The sequence below is a fragment of the Loxodonta africana genome, chromosome 1 (assembly GCF_030014295.1).
Source record: "Loxodonta africana isolate mLoxAfr1 chromosome 1, mLoxAfr1.hap2, whole genome shotgun sequence".
NCBI lineage: Eukaryota > Metazoa > Chordata > Mammalia > Proboscidea > Elephantidae > Loxodonta > Loxodonta africana.
The window spans coordinates 86,404,586-86,419,611 of NC_087342.1; the positions used below are offsets into that span (position 1 = coordinate 86,404,586).

Below are 15,026 nucleotides of genomic sequence, written 5' to 3' on the forward strand. Positions count from 1 at the left end.
TTTGGAAAGAAGGTAATATACAGATATGATACTCTTTTTCTTTAAATGTTATTATCATTCATACTCTCTGTAAAACTTTGGCTGTAATTTTGTTTTGCACTTGGAACAACCTTTTAAATAGTATCATCACCATTATTATAATTATAGCTAACATACATACTCTGTCCCAGGAAGTTTTTTTAGTGCTTTCCTTGTGTCCTCACATTTAATCCTTCCAACAAACATAGGTAGATCCTCTAATTTTTCCCATTTTCCAAACACAAAATCTGAGGAGAGATCTAAGGTAAGGAACAAACAGGTTCAATAACTTTCCTAAGATCACACAGCATAAAGGTGGTTGAGGCAGAATTCATATTCAGAAATTAAGAGAGAAGTACAAAAGGAGAAATAGAGAAGAGCTAGTGAAGGAAAGAAAGAGAAAAGGAGGAAATAAAGGGATAGGAGAGATGAAAGGGAGAGGGAGAAACACGGGGAAAAGATGTTCAGAGAAATTGAGAAAAAGAGACAGAGAAATAAAAGAAGAAAGGGAATAGAGAATGAGAGATGGAAAGATAATGTGCACTGAACCACACTGTGTATCAAAAACTAAGCACAATATTTGAGATGTACAGTCTTTGAAGGCAAAGATGCAATATATCTCATAATATTTAGCAAAGTGATTTTCATCATAAATATATATTGTATATAACATAGAGTTGTAATCAGGTACAAAATATGGAGATGATGTGAAGAGGAAAAGAGAAACAGAAAGAACAATGGATATCAAAGATTAAAGCAGGTCACTAAATCTTTTATTTTGTTTCCCCCCAAAATACAGCAGGTGAAAATCTCATCCTTGAGTAGAAAGAAATCAAACAAGTCATACTGCCCCACTTTCTGTCTCTGTACTGGCACTTAGGCTGTAGAGCAAGCCTAAGTCATACTTTCAAACCATTCTCCAAAGAGTCATTGCTCCAGAAACTATGATCACAATTTGCAATGACAGCCACAGTGATTTCATCCTCCTGGGATTCTCTGACAAGCCATATTTAGAGCAGATACTTTTTTGGGTCATTCTGATATTTTATTGCTTGACAATTGTTGGAAATATGGTCATAGTTCTTGTCTCCTCGAAGGATATAAAACTCCACATTCCTATGTATTTCTTTCTTTCCAACCTTTCCTTGGTAGATCTCTGTTTCACAAGCAGCTGTGTTCCACAGATGTTGGTTAATCTCTGGGGTCCAGAGAAGACCATAAGCTACACTGGCTGTGCCATTCAAATCTATGTCTTCTTATGGCTTGGGACCACTGAATGTGTCCTTCTTGTGGTCATGGCTGTGGATCGCTTTGTGGCAGTATGTCATCCACTGCAATATACCACTATCATGTACCCGAAACTCTGCCTGCAGCTCTCCATTCTGGCATGGGGGACTGGTCTGGTTCAGTCTCTGATCCAGTCCTCTGCCACCCTTCAGTTACCCTTCTGTTCCCACCGGAGAGTGGATGACATTGTGTGTGAAGTCCCAGCCCTGATTCAGCTCTCCAGTGCAGACACCACCTACAATGAAATTCAGGTGTCCATAGCCAGTATTATTCTCCTAGTGGTGCCTTTGATCATTATCCTTTTCTCTTATGGTGCTATTGGTAAGGCTGTGCTGAAGATAAAGTCAACTGCAGGGCAGAAGAAAGCATTTGGCACCTGTACTTCTCACCTTCTTGTGGTTTCCCTCTTCTATGGCACCGTCACAGCTGTCTACTTTCAACCCAAGAATCATTATGCTCATGAAGGTGGCAAGTTTCTCACCCTTTTTTACACCATAGTAACCCCTACTCTTAACCCCCTTATCTACGCTTTAAGAAACAAAGAAGTAAAGGGGGCACTAATAAGATTAGGGAGGAGGACCTAAGATTCCACAAATAACCAAGGAAGTCGACATACGTTGGGCTGTTGCTTAATCTGTAAAGATGGAACAACCTCATCGCAAAAAAGCTGGAGATATACTTCCTAATCCTAAAGTAGGAGAGAAACAGTTACATTTTGTTCAAGTTGAAATTTCAGTTTTATCATTGATTAGGCCATTACTTTTTTCATGGTGCTAGTTTAGTTTAGGCACAGTATATGGCATATACTGTGCCTAAACTAGCAGTATATGGTATAGAAATTAACATATTTACTAGTCGTTGTCTTAAAGAACACACAATACATTTGAATTAGAGGAACAAAACAAAGCACAAAATAAAGAAGTAAGATGTTTCGTGCCTTTCTGTTTATTTTTCTTCACTTTATTCTCCCAATTTTCCTCTAAATTCAACCAGTGCTTTCATAGAGAGGTCCACTCCAACAGGTTCCTAGTATTTTGAGACACAGATTTAAGAAACTCATATGTATACCTATACTCCAATCTGAGTTACTTGCTTCAGAATTCATTCAGCCTCCCTGCCTCAGTATGACCATTGTTGATGTCTAAATGTGCCTAGCACTATCCAGTGTAAAAGTGTTTGCCAATCAGGAGCCCACACTGCTCCCTGGTGCTTCTGGTCTAATAACATCCTATGTCCAAATTTCTTTGACTGCTGATATTCTGGGCTCCCAATTATAGGAATAGGCTTCAGTTTTAGTCTTCTTTCTGAGTTACTGTTGTGTATGAAATGGTTTTCTTTCAGTAGATCCAATTCTTATTAATTTATCTTGTTGATATTTATTGAATTCTTATTATGTACTAGATGTTTTACTAGATTTTGGAGATAAAATGATACATAAGACATACAGTATCACCAACATCATGGAGCTATGGTCAACTAGTGTAGACAGATGTTAACCATTTTTTTTTTTTATTAATTATCTTATTGGGGAGATATTTGTTCCTCAGCACCTGCCTATGGCTGGTTATCATACTACCTGATGTCATATTTTAAATACATGAGAGGGAGAGATGTTATGATTCTAGTAGATGACAGCAGCAAGAAGCTAAAGAGCAAAGTTTCTTAAACTTTAGAGGCAATGGAGTGGTGCAAGTTTCAAGATCTGTCATGGGTATGGTTGTCTGCAAGGCATCTGGTATTTGAAAACACACTAGTGCCAATCCTACCATTATACCAAAGTGGAAAACACTGCTCATCTCTTGAGTACAAATAAAATGAAAGAAAAATCTGCTAACAAAACAGTCACCACCAGTTTAAAATCCACCATCAGTGATGTGTGTTTGTGTGTGTTTGCATTCTGTATTTTTGTGTGTAGTTATGAAAAATACAAATATATATGAAAGAAGTAGCAGTTTTGAAATAGCTGCTGAGGCTGCTTATGTACAACAAAAACATCATGGGATTTGGTTCCTTGGTTTGGAGGTTTAAGGTCATGGTTTCATGGGACATTCCAATTAATTGTTGTTTAGTGCCTAGGGACTTAAAAGCTTGCAAGCAGCTATCCAAAGTACAACACATGGCCTCTATTTGCCTGGAGCAACAGAGGAAGGAAAGTCAGGAACAGATATGGAGTGTGTGGCTAATTGCCTTCATGAACAACTGCCTCCTTTGCCATGAATCCAGAAGAACTTGGTGATGCCCAGTTACCATTACTGAACCTTTTGATCAAAGATTCTATAGAAGAATCCTGATCAAAAGAAGGAAAATGCAGAACAGAATTTCAAATTCTTATGTATTACAGACTTCCTGTAGCCAGGAAAGTTAGATGAACCCCTGAAAGTATTACCATGAGAAAAAATTTAAAACCTAAACTAAAAAAAAAAAAAATCCCCTGAAACCTTCTTAAAATCAAACAATAATTTAGCTTAACTGGTAAAAACTGTCTGCCTTGAGCATTATGCCCTTTTAAGAACTGTATATACGGGATCCAATTGACAACAGCAACTTGAAAGATTAGACAGGAGCCTTAGGGGACAGTGAGTTTATGTTAACGGGGGAAGAACAACTCAGAAAAGGAGGGTAGGAATGGTTGCACAACTTGAAGAATATAATCAATGTCACTGATTTGTACATGAAGAAACTGTTGAATTGGTGTATGTTTTGTTTTGTGTATTCTCAAGAACCATAAAAATTAAATAAAATTATTTAAAAATTAAAAAATGTGGCTAGCATAGAAATTAGAAGATTATTCTGTTTCTTTTCATGTGAACACTGGGTGAATTCAATAAGAGCAAGTTTTTTTTTTGTTTGCAAGAGTAATAAGAGCAAAGTCCCTACTCACCAGGGAACCATTTATATGCATGGAATTCACAAGTTTTTAAACAATTTGGCTTAAATTTGCCTTTCTGATTCTTTTCTCCCTTACCAAGGTATCCTATACTACAATGATTATGCAATAATTGCAGAAATACATTCAATTGTCTTTTCCATCTGCTTTTGAATAGTAGAGTTTCTGTACCTGTTAATATCTTACAGTTCAAAGCCAGATTCGAACATCATAAACTCAGAATCCTCCTGTTATTTCTCATCTTGGTAAAATGAACCATTCCCTCCTCAATGAATTTTAATTTTTTATTAGTGTGCTTCCTGGATAATTTTATCAAAATTATTTTGTGCTTATGCGCCACTAGCACTTGACAGATTAGGACGTTTTACTCATCATTGTGTAGTCAGTGCTAAAATGCCTTGCCCATAGTCTGACCTTTGATATAGTTGTTGAATTAAACTGTAGGCAAAATGTAAAACCCTTAATAAATGAAAGGCAACTTCATTGAGTAGGAATTTTGAGTGAGGAGTTTGCAGTTCCCAGAAGTCTTTGTTGGATCAAAGAAAGAAGATACAAATCTAAGCCTGCTGCTAAGTGTTATGGATTGAATCGTGTCCCCCAGAGAGTTATGTTGAAGTTCTAACCCCATACCTATAAATATGACCCTGTTTGGAAATAGGGCTTTTCTTTTGTTATGTTAATGAGGCATGGAGAGAGATACACACTCAGCGAAAAGATAGACTCCATGTGAAGACCCATCTACAAACAAAGGAAAGCCAAGGATTGCTGGAAATACCCACAGAAGGACTGAACATGGCCGAGAGCCTGATTTGGACTTTTAACCTCTACAACCTTGAGAAAATAAATTTTTGTTCTTTAAAGCCACTTATTTGTGTTTTTTTTTTTCTTTTTTTGGTGTGGTAGCACTAGGTACCTAAGACACTAAGTCTGGAAATAACTTTGCCTAAATGGTCTGTTATGCTATGTTCGATATGCTCCAAATGCAGGTATTTGGTAAAGGATGACGTCAGGTAAGTTAGGGCAAAATAGATGATGGTGTTGGCATCTCCTATCTGGAGGGGAGATGAGAAGGCAGAGGGGGTTAGAAGCTGGCAGAATGGACACGAAAAGAGAGAGTGGAGGGAAGTAGTGAGTTGTCTCATTAGGGGGAGCACAATTAGGAGTATATAGCAAGGTGTATATAAATTTTTATATGAGAGACTGACTTGATTTGTAAATATTGACTTAACGCACAATAAAAATTAGAAAAAATAGGTGATGGTACTAGAGCCCCCAAAGACGTAAATTTCAATGCCAAAAACATAAAAACAAATTAAAGGAAAATCTATATATATGTAAAAAAAGTAATGTCAGTTTTTATTTGTCCCAAGTCTTATCCTGAGTCAGGTTCAGAGACTTAATTTCTAATACAGTGTCTAAGGACCTGACATTTTTCTGAGATCTCTTGATTTCAAATGTTTTAAGTTGAGGTGTAATCACGTATGGTGATATTATCAGATATCACATATGCCATTCAATCAGCTTTGAGGAAAGCATATGAAGACAGAACATTTCCAATGCCTCAGGAAGTTCCATTTCCCCTTTCCAGTCCCCCTTTATCCTGCACACACAAAAAAATTGTTAGTTAAGTTAGTTTCATCTATTCTAGAATTTCGTATAAATAGAATCATACATTAGGGTTGTTTTCTGATTGGTTTCTTTCATTTAGCATAATATTTTAGAGTACTCGTCCATGTTGATGTGTATCAGTAGATTATTCCTTTTTATTGCTGAGCATTTCATTATATAAATATACCTCAATTAATTTATTCTTTTGATGGGCATCTGGGTTGTTTCCTGGTCTTGATGTGATAAATAAAGCTGCAATGAAAATTCTTGTTTAACACTCTTTATAAAGAAATATTTTCATATCTCTTGGATAAATATCTAGGAGTGGAATTAATAGATCATGGGATAGATGTATAAGTGTTTAAGAAGCTGCAGAAACAGTTTTCCAAAGTGGTTGTACCGTTTTATATTGCACCAACAATGTAAGAGGGTTCTGATTGCTCCATATCTTCTCCCAACACTTGATGCTGTTTATTTATTTATTTATTTTTTAGTTGTCCTTGTAGATGTGTCATGACATCTCATGGTCTCACTTTGTATTTTCCTGATAACTAATTGTGTTGATCCATTATCAGTCATTTGGATATTTTCTTTTGTAAAATGTCTGTTAAAGTCATTTGCCTATTATAAAAAATTGATTTTTTTTTTTTATTGAATTAAGGGAGTTCTTTATATATATATATTCTGTGTAAAGGACCTGTGGCAGATGTATGTGCTGCAAATATTTTCTCCTAGTCTGTGGCTTGCCTTTTTATTATTTCAATGATTTTTTTTTTTGATAAGAGGAAGTTTTAAATTACAGTGAAGCCGAAGTTATTATTCTTTAATGGGTTTTGCTTTCTGTGAATTCTCAAGGAAATCTTTGCCTATCCTAAAGTTGTGAAAATATTCTCTGATGTTTTCTTCTAGAAGTCTCACACTTTTTGGCCTTGCATTTAGGCTTACAATTCATCTCAAATTGATTTTCATCTCTATTGTGAGGCAGAGGTTGAGGTTCTTTTCCTTTTTTTTTTTTTTTGGTATATGGATATTCAGTTGTTCCAGTGAAATTTATTGAAGTTATTTTTATTTTCCTATTGGATTTCTCTGGTATCATTGTTAAAATCATTATATATGTTGATCAATTTTTGGGTTATCTATGTCATCTGATTACTTCATCTTTATATTGAGTCTTGAAAGAGGTAGGGTAGGACCTTTAATTTTATTCTTCTTTTTCAAGATTATTTTGACTATTTTTTTCCCTTTCTAAATTTCAAAACTTATTTAGCCAATTTCTAGAAAGAAGCTTGCTGAGAGATTTGATTGGGATTGCAATAAATTTATAGATACATTTGGGAAGAGTAGGATGCTTGATTTTGAACTCAAAACATGGTTTTAATTTCCCTGAAGAATTTTATCATTTTAAAACCCATTCCTGGTGCAGAAACTAGATGAAAACCTCATTGTAAGTTTCCCAAACAACATAAATTGATTAAATTATGAACTCTCAATCCCCAAGCTTTAAAAATAGGCTACTGGAGTGAAGCAAATAAAAAAGGAAAATTGAAATGACTCCTCACCTCATGTTTCTGTTCTAAGACCTCTCACAATACAAACTATCAGTTGAGAAATAGATGTAGTATGGACAGTTTAGTATGACAATTCTTTGGGAGAGCAGCTTGGTGCTGCTTTTCCAAAGAAGGCTGGAAAAACTAGAACTGCATTCAAGATACAATATGTTTATCTGCAGAGCTCTGGCCTATGATGAGCGCTTAATCTGTCCATTCATCAAGAGCAGGGGCTCATGTTCACTGTCCGCCTATTCCTAGGTTGCCATAGCAGAACATGATCTTTCTTCTTTTATATTCACTTATTCCAAACTACCTCCATAAAGCAAAAATTATCAATGCTAGAAAAAATTATAATGCTGTTAACACCAAAAAAACTAAACCAGTTGCCATCAAAAAGTAGAACTGCACTCCATAGGGTTTTCGATGGCTGTGACCTTTTCGATATAGATCACCAGGCATTTCTTCCACGGTGCCATTGGGTGGACTCCAATCACAAACTGTTTGGGAAACCCAGGTGTCTTTTCTGTTACGTAGTTACAAGTTTGAACTATTTGTAGATCTTTCGGAAATTTTAAGAAAATGAACTACTTAATTTACCAATTTTAAGTCTTAATTTTAAAATTCTTATAAAAGCAGATAAAGTATCAGCAATGAAAGGCAATGGGACTTATCATGCAAAAAGATGTAATTGCTTTTGAAACTTTGGATGTATGTCTGGAATTAAAGGGCACTGGAGATATGAGGGAGCCCTGATGGTGTAGTGGTAAAAAGCTTGGCTGCTAACCAAAGGATCGGTAGTTCAAATCCACAAGCTGCTCTTTGGAAACCTATGGGGCAGTTCTGCTCTGTTCTACAGGGTCACTATGAGTTGGAATTGATGTGAAGGCAACGGGTTTGGGTTTTTTTGGGGGGAGGTATTAGGGATTTAAAAAACATTGAACATTGCATATTACAAGATGATTGTCAACAGTTAAGCCTTAAATTCGTTTAAAGAGACACTTTCAAATTTGTTCCAAAAGAACACAAATTAAAGAATGAAAGCACTTTCTACATGTTATTGATGACACAGTAGTAAGATAAAACATTTCTCTTCTCTGCAATTTTGCAGTCTTCTGAGTCGGTTTAATGAAAGAACTTTGAAATGGCAAGCAATTATTGAATAAAATAGCCTGTATTACAGTCATTATTCTGAATATCAGAACCTTGAAAGGTTTTCTGCATCCCTAAATATTTTACTGTTTTTAGGAGGGTTCAATGTATTTATTGGTACTCAATTCTTGGAAAATGGATTTTGCACACGTGATATGTATGCTGTATCAGAGCTCTTTGCGAAAAAGAGAAACTGCATCTGGTCACCTCAAGAAAAATAAATGGTTGGAAACATATACTGAGTACCTCACCAAATGAAAGGGACAGCAGGACAATCGGGCTACTGGAAGGAAAGGAATCAGGGTGAACCTGAGGTTCTCTGTGGCTGGGAAAATGGAGAATTGCTGTAGGAAACTACCTTCCATTAAAAATTCAGAGATTTGGGAAAGACTTGTCTAGCTTGGGTCACATGAGCACCCCTGTGATCAGAGTTCCCCAATTAAGAGCTAGCCAGAACTGTATGGAGTGGAAGAGAACAGTTCTCCTAATGAATGGCTAAACCAAAAAATCAAACCCATTGCCATTGAATTGATTCCAACTCATGGCAATCCTATGTGTTACAGAGTGGAACTGAGCTCCGTAGAGTTTTCTTGGCTGTAATCCTAATGGAAGCAGATCACCAGGCCTTTCTTCCACAGAGCCACCAGGTGGGTTTGATCTGCCAACCTTTCAGCTAAAGGCTGAATACAAACCATTTGCACTACCCAGGAACCTAATGAATGGGTACAGACAGACAAAAACAAGAGATAGTAACTCCTGTTAAGGTAACTCATTGTTACCCAAACATTTAATGAGTTATATTCTTCTTTTCCCTCACTTGCCAGGACATAGAAAGTTTTTGTATTGTGCTTGGGAAATGAAGAACAAGAATTTGTGTGTGGGGCTGGGGAGCTACTTATAGCAGGACTATAAATCCTTGATATTTGAAGAATTTTTCAAATTTCCCTTGATTCTTTATGAGTTATTACATTTGAAATGCAACTTGATGAGTTAGTTTATAATAAGAATGAGACCCTTCATTCTCCTACCCTAATACTTGCTGAGCAAAAAACAAAAACAAAAAAACCTAGATAGATTGCTGAGAAAGGGCCTTTGAGTTTTTTTGAATTTTAGGCCCTTTAGGTCTCAAAATACAATGTTTATATTAGGAGAATACTGACCACTAAGAGAGCATATGAGCTCTGTAGGAGGATTAAAATAAACTTGACAGTAGGTCACCAGTTTCTCTCTTACTTTCTACCTTTGTTCCTTTTTTGAAATTCATCACTTAACTTCAAATAGCCAACAAATCTCAAGGTTTTCAAAAAGAGTTCTCAAAAAATACTGTTCTGATGATTATTGCCACAAAAAAGGCACAAAAATGAAACAACCCCAAATGTGATTTTTGGTTAAAGTAGAAAGCTGCTGCGTCAACCAAACCACAAGGATGTGTACTCAGCTTTCCTCTTATAAAAACCCTGACCATGCTTCACTCCTCGTGTTCAGGTGCTCTCTGATGTGTGTCAGCTGAATAAAGCCTTAACCCCTAATTGAGTCACTTAAATCATTTTCTTTTGACAGTCTTTAAGTACTAAGCTTCTTAAATAGTGATCCCTGAATGGCACATGTATAAAAAGACATCGATCCTCTCAGACTTTGGGGCTGCTAGATGGGGCCTGGAATGGACAGTTTCCCTGTGGCCAGTCTCCTTTGGCCAAGAGCAGCCTTGTACATTTCCACCTTATGTGTACTATGACATGAAAATGTTTGGGAAATAGTGTCTGTCCTTCTCCCTAACCAGCCCCACTAATGGTCTCTCCTGGTTGCCAGGCGCTGGTTTAGGTTCTGAGTGGAATACTCTGTAGTGTTCTCTGCAGTTTGTTGTGGAGGGGGTGGGTCCTGGCAACGTGAGGCAGATCTGGTACTATGGAGGATTCACTTGCTGCTCTGAAGTTTTATTTTGTAAAAGTCTTGGAGAAACTGAGTGAGGCCGTGTCAGTGTTGACAGGAGATGTGTATCTTGCTCCAGCTCTCTATGGCTTAACATTGGAGATGATGGTAAGTGAAGCTATGTTTGAATTTTTAATCATTAAAACCCAGCTTTATGTAAATAGGGAAAAAAGAGTTGACCATAAGAATTTGTTTTCTAGTTGAAGGAGAAGTTTTGATACGGTTAGGTTGATTAAAAAAGTATATGAAGACCTGGAGTCATTTTTAATTGAGTTCAGTCTTGACATCAGTCTATCAGGAATTCTAAGTCTAAGGGCAATTAATCAAAAATGTGAAAAATCCAAATCTTTCAGTTTGAACTAGACCCTTATGGGGAAAAAATAAAAGGAGTCTAGATTCTCAGAACAAGTTGAATTGATGGCTGATAATATATTTTTTTTTTAATACAATAAGGATTTACTCACTAGAAGATATGTTCAGTCCATCCAATACCAAGGGGCTAAAACCAAAATAACTTTAAAAATATGTTAGATAATTGAAAAGCAACTTATGATAGCAATAAAGTTTGGATGAAAATTTCCATTTCTGGGAAAGCTTAAAGCTACTTTCACAAGAAGCTGAAAAATGGAAGAAAAAGTTAAGCAAACGCAATGAACAAGTGATATTTGAACACTTAGGGCAAGTCCAAAGTAATAAGGAAAGTCCAAATCTCTGACTAAGCAATTGCAGATGATGATGGATTTTGCTGTTGTACTTGGAGAAGGTAGACGGATACAGGTATCTTAGAATGGATACAATGAAGAAGTCAGAATATAATTAGTCAAAGATAGTTTTGAAAAACCTGATTTATGCTTTTGTAAAAACCTTTGGAGGAAAAATGAACAAATTATAAGTTTAATCACCTGAAAAAAAAATAAAAGAAGCATTTGAAATCATACTAAAGTTCTTCAAAATAAATTAAATACCTTTGCAGTCAGAAAATGAAGTGTGAAAGTGAGGTTCAAAAGCTTCAGCAGAAAGATAAAGCAATCATTACAGCGTATCAAGAAAATGAAACAAAACTTCACAGATTCTTTAGAGGGAATTTATCACATAAGGATAGGGGAGAAGCTTTCTAGAGCAGATAAAAAGACTGGTCATGTACATGAAGAGCCATAGACCAAACAAGAAAAATGCCATCCTCTGGAAAGAGAAAAATAGAAAAAAAATTATTCTTATCAAAGACACATTATTTCCCAAAAAGGAAAAAAAAAAAAAAAAAACTCGTAATAATTGATTGGCAATTTAGTGTATCAAAGAAATCTCAATGACACAAGGAAATATACACAATAGAGCACTTACAAAAGGGTTTCTAAGCTGAGGTCTTGTATACCTCAGTCATTCTGGGTCTTCCTTGCTAGTAGAAGCAGCCTACTCTCCTGTGCCTAAGAACACTAGCCTTCCATGCTTGAAGATCCTGTAATGATCTATCTTAGGACAATTGTCTTGCAAGGATGTCTATTCTTCTTTAATTATACTCTAAACATTCTTTTTCATCACTAGATCCATAAGTGAGGTCAGATCTCAGTATTATTTAAAAAGGAAAATACAGGTTTAAACATGGATGAAAGAATTTATGAATGAAATAAATTGTCACATTTTGGTAATTAATATTTGCAAAAACCAATGGTATATGAACAGGAATGAATTTTCAAGTTGTTAGACTGAGGAGGATAGAATATAACATTGGATTGGGGTATAATAAATAATAATATATAATTATATACTTACTTATATGATATATAATATAAATAAATAAACATATATAAATGTCTAAAACATAAATGTACAGTATAATGATTAATCAAAAAGTAATTTTTAAAATAGAGGAAAAAATGCCATAAACACAGTCTAAAGAAGATAAGTAACAAAAAGGTAGAAGTATTGCTATTCATATGAATAACAAAAAATATTAGAAAACCGGGACATATTTAGAAACTTTATCACAAATGGACATATATCTAATAATGTTGGACTAGTGATAACATAATTTTTAATGGAGTTCTTGGGTGGTGCAAATGGTTAAACGTTCAACTACTAGCTGAAAGCTTGGCAGTTTGAACCCACCCAGAGCTGCCTTGGAAGAATGACCTGCTTCCAAAAGGTCACAGCTTTGAAAACCCAATGGAGCAGCTCTGCTCTGCAACACATGTGGTTTCCATGAGTCAGGATTAACTCAAAGGCAAACAACAACGATGGAATGCTTAAGATTTCCTGGGTGGTACAAACAATTAACATGCTCAGGTGTTAACCAAAACATTGGAGGTTTGAGTCCACCCAGAGGTATCTCGGAAGGTCTTGGAGATCTACTTCCAAAAAAGCAGCCATTGAAAACCCTATGAAGCAGTTCTCCTCTGATACACATGGGTTCACCAGGAGTTGGAATTGACTCAATGGTAACTGGAAATGGTAAAGGGATGATTTCTAGATTTATCAAAATGTATTTAAAATGAATTTGTATATTCAGATCACGTATTTTCCTAAAAAAGGCCAGGCATATTGAGATGAACTGAAAAAATATAAAAATTTGTAATTGAATGGATAATTTCAACAATTCTTTGATTGCCTTTTAATTTCTTGATAGTATTAATGTTATTTATTAAAAATGTAAAGTGTGAAAAAATTATCATTATGCATTATTTCTTTATTTGTAAAACTTTATTTGGTTTACAAAAGTAATTAGATTAAAAAAACACTTCCCCTATGTAAGAAACACCCATATTATATAATTTATCTTGCGTTTGAAATAGAGTATTTTCTTCTGACAATATAATAGCTTATCTCCTATAAACATTTTACAAATGAATATCCTATTGATTTTAGAGCTGACACTATGTTTTATTTTATTTTTTTCCACACTTTCTTCTATGCATTTTTTAAATGGTACTGCTACCCATTCTCATAAGCAGTTTGTGGGAAATTTTATACCTTCCATTTATTTTTTTTACTCTCAAAACTAGGGCAAATTACCCTCTGAATACACAGAAGATAAAATGGTGACCATAAAACTAGACCAGTGACTTTTTCAATAATAATCTGGGTGAGTATGATGAGGCAACTTAAAAAATATATATATAAAGAAAAAAACCTTAAGTTCAAGTCAGAAGTGAAAATGAAAAGTATTTTTGCTTCATGAACCAGCAACATTTCAAGAGACATTTAGTGGAATGAAAAAAAAAAAAAAAAGGGCCCTCAAATACAGTTTTGGTATGTAAAATCTTATCCATTATACAGCAGTCATTGTTTTGGATCAGCTCAAAGAAATGTAGAACTCTTTTGAATTACTTAAAATGTAACTTCTGTAACAAGTAATTGGTCATAACTTACCAAAAAAACCAGTGATTGCCATCAAGTTGATTCTGACTCATAGTGACCCTGTAGGACAGAATAGACCTGCCCCATAGGATTTCCAAGGCTGTAATCTTTTACGGAAGCAGACCGCAGCCGAGTCCAATTAACGGCAACCCCGTGCATGCAGAAAAGAAGTGCTTAGGAATTTCAGGGCTGTGACCTTTCAGAAGCAGATTGTGAGACTTGTCTTCCTAGTTGCCTTTGGGTGGGTGTGAACTGTCAACTTTGGGCTAGCAGTTGGCGCTTACTTACAAGCACTGAAGAGGAGACAATAATTGTGTTTAGAGCAGTGGGTGGCCAACTACAACCCACAGAACAAATCTGGCCAGCTGCCCATATTACTAATAAATTTTTATTAGAACACAGCCATACTCACTTGTTTATGCTTTGACTACAGCTACTTTGGGGCCCTGGTGGTGCAGTGGTTAGGAGCTCAGCTGTTAGCCAAAAGGTCAGCAGTTTGAATCTACCAGTTGCTCCTTGGAAACCCTATAGGCAGTTCTACTCGTTCCTGTAGGGTCGCTATGAATCAGAATCTACTCAGTGGCAATGGGTTTGTTTTTTGGTTTATGGCTACTTTGCTGCTACAGTGGCAGAGTTGATAGTTGCAACAGAGACCATATGGCCCACAAAGTCCAAAAAATTAACTACCTGATTCTTTCTGAAAAAAAGCTTGCCGACTCCTGCTTTAGAGTATTGTGAATGCTCACATTAAAAAGCATTATTGAATGATATCCTTTGGATTATTGTTTAGAATAATTGGGCACTTTTCTTCTTATACATATGTATTCCTGTATTTGCTCATAAATCAGGGATACAAGTGGCACAGTGAGTATTAAACTTGTTTGTTATACTTTTATGATTCCAATGCAAATAGTAACAGAACTCCAAAATTAGCCTTTGATTTTATCACATTCCTGTATACTTGATAATGTAGCCTGACATTTGGGAACAAATCATTTAAAATTTCAATTATTTGCAAGCAGATAGTAATTGACCAGCAGTTAGTAACTAATGATATCTTTCCTTCTTTACTTGCATCCTCAATTAAACACAGAGATACACAGAATCTCATATGGAACCTCCCTTCAATACATTTACACTTAATAAAGGGAAGAGAAGAGCTCAGACCCAAATGGACATGGGGCCAGTGTTTTATAATTGAGGGTTTCCCAACCTTGGCACTACTGATATTTTGGAGTTTGTCT

At 35.6% G+C, this 15,026-nt stretch overlaps 1 protein-coding gene across 1 annotated transcript; it reads left to right on the top strand.

Annotated features, from left to right (window-relative positions):
- Positions 1-255: 255 nt before the first annotated feature.
- On the top strand, positions 256-1,981 carry LOC135233000 (olfactory receptor 2H2-like). The gene has a single exon (XM_064295852.1). The coding sequence runs from the start codon at positions 963-965 to the stop codon at positions 1,887-1,889; it is 927 nt and encodes a 308-aa protein (XP_064151922.1). The 5' UTR covers positions 256-962; the 3' UTR covers positions 1,890-1,981.
- The last annotated feature ends 13,045 nt before the right edge of the window (positions 1,982-15,026 follow it).

Excerpts from the sequence above, each read along its gene's own strand:
- LOC135233000 (XM_064295852.1), top strand. The coding sequence starts at position 963 with ATGATCACAATTTGCAATGACAGCCACAGTGATTTCATCCTCCTGGGA.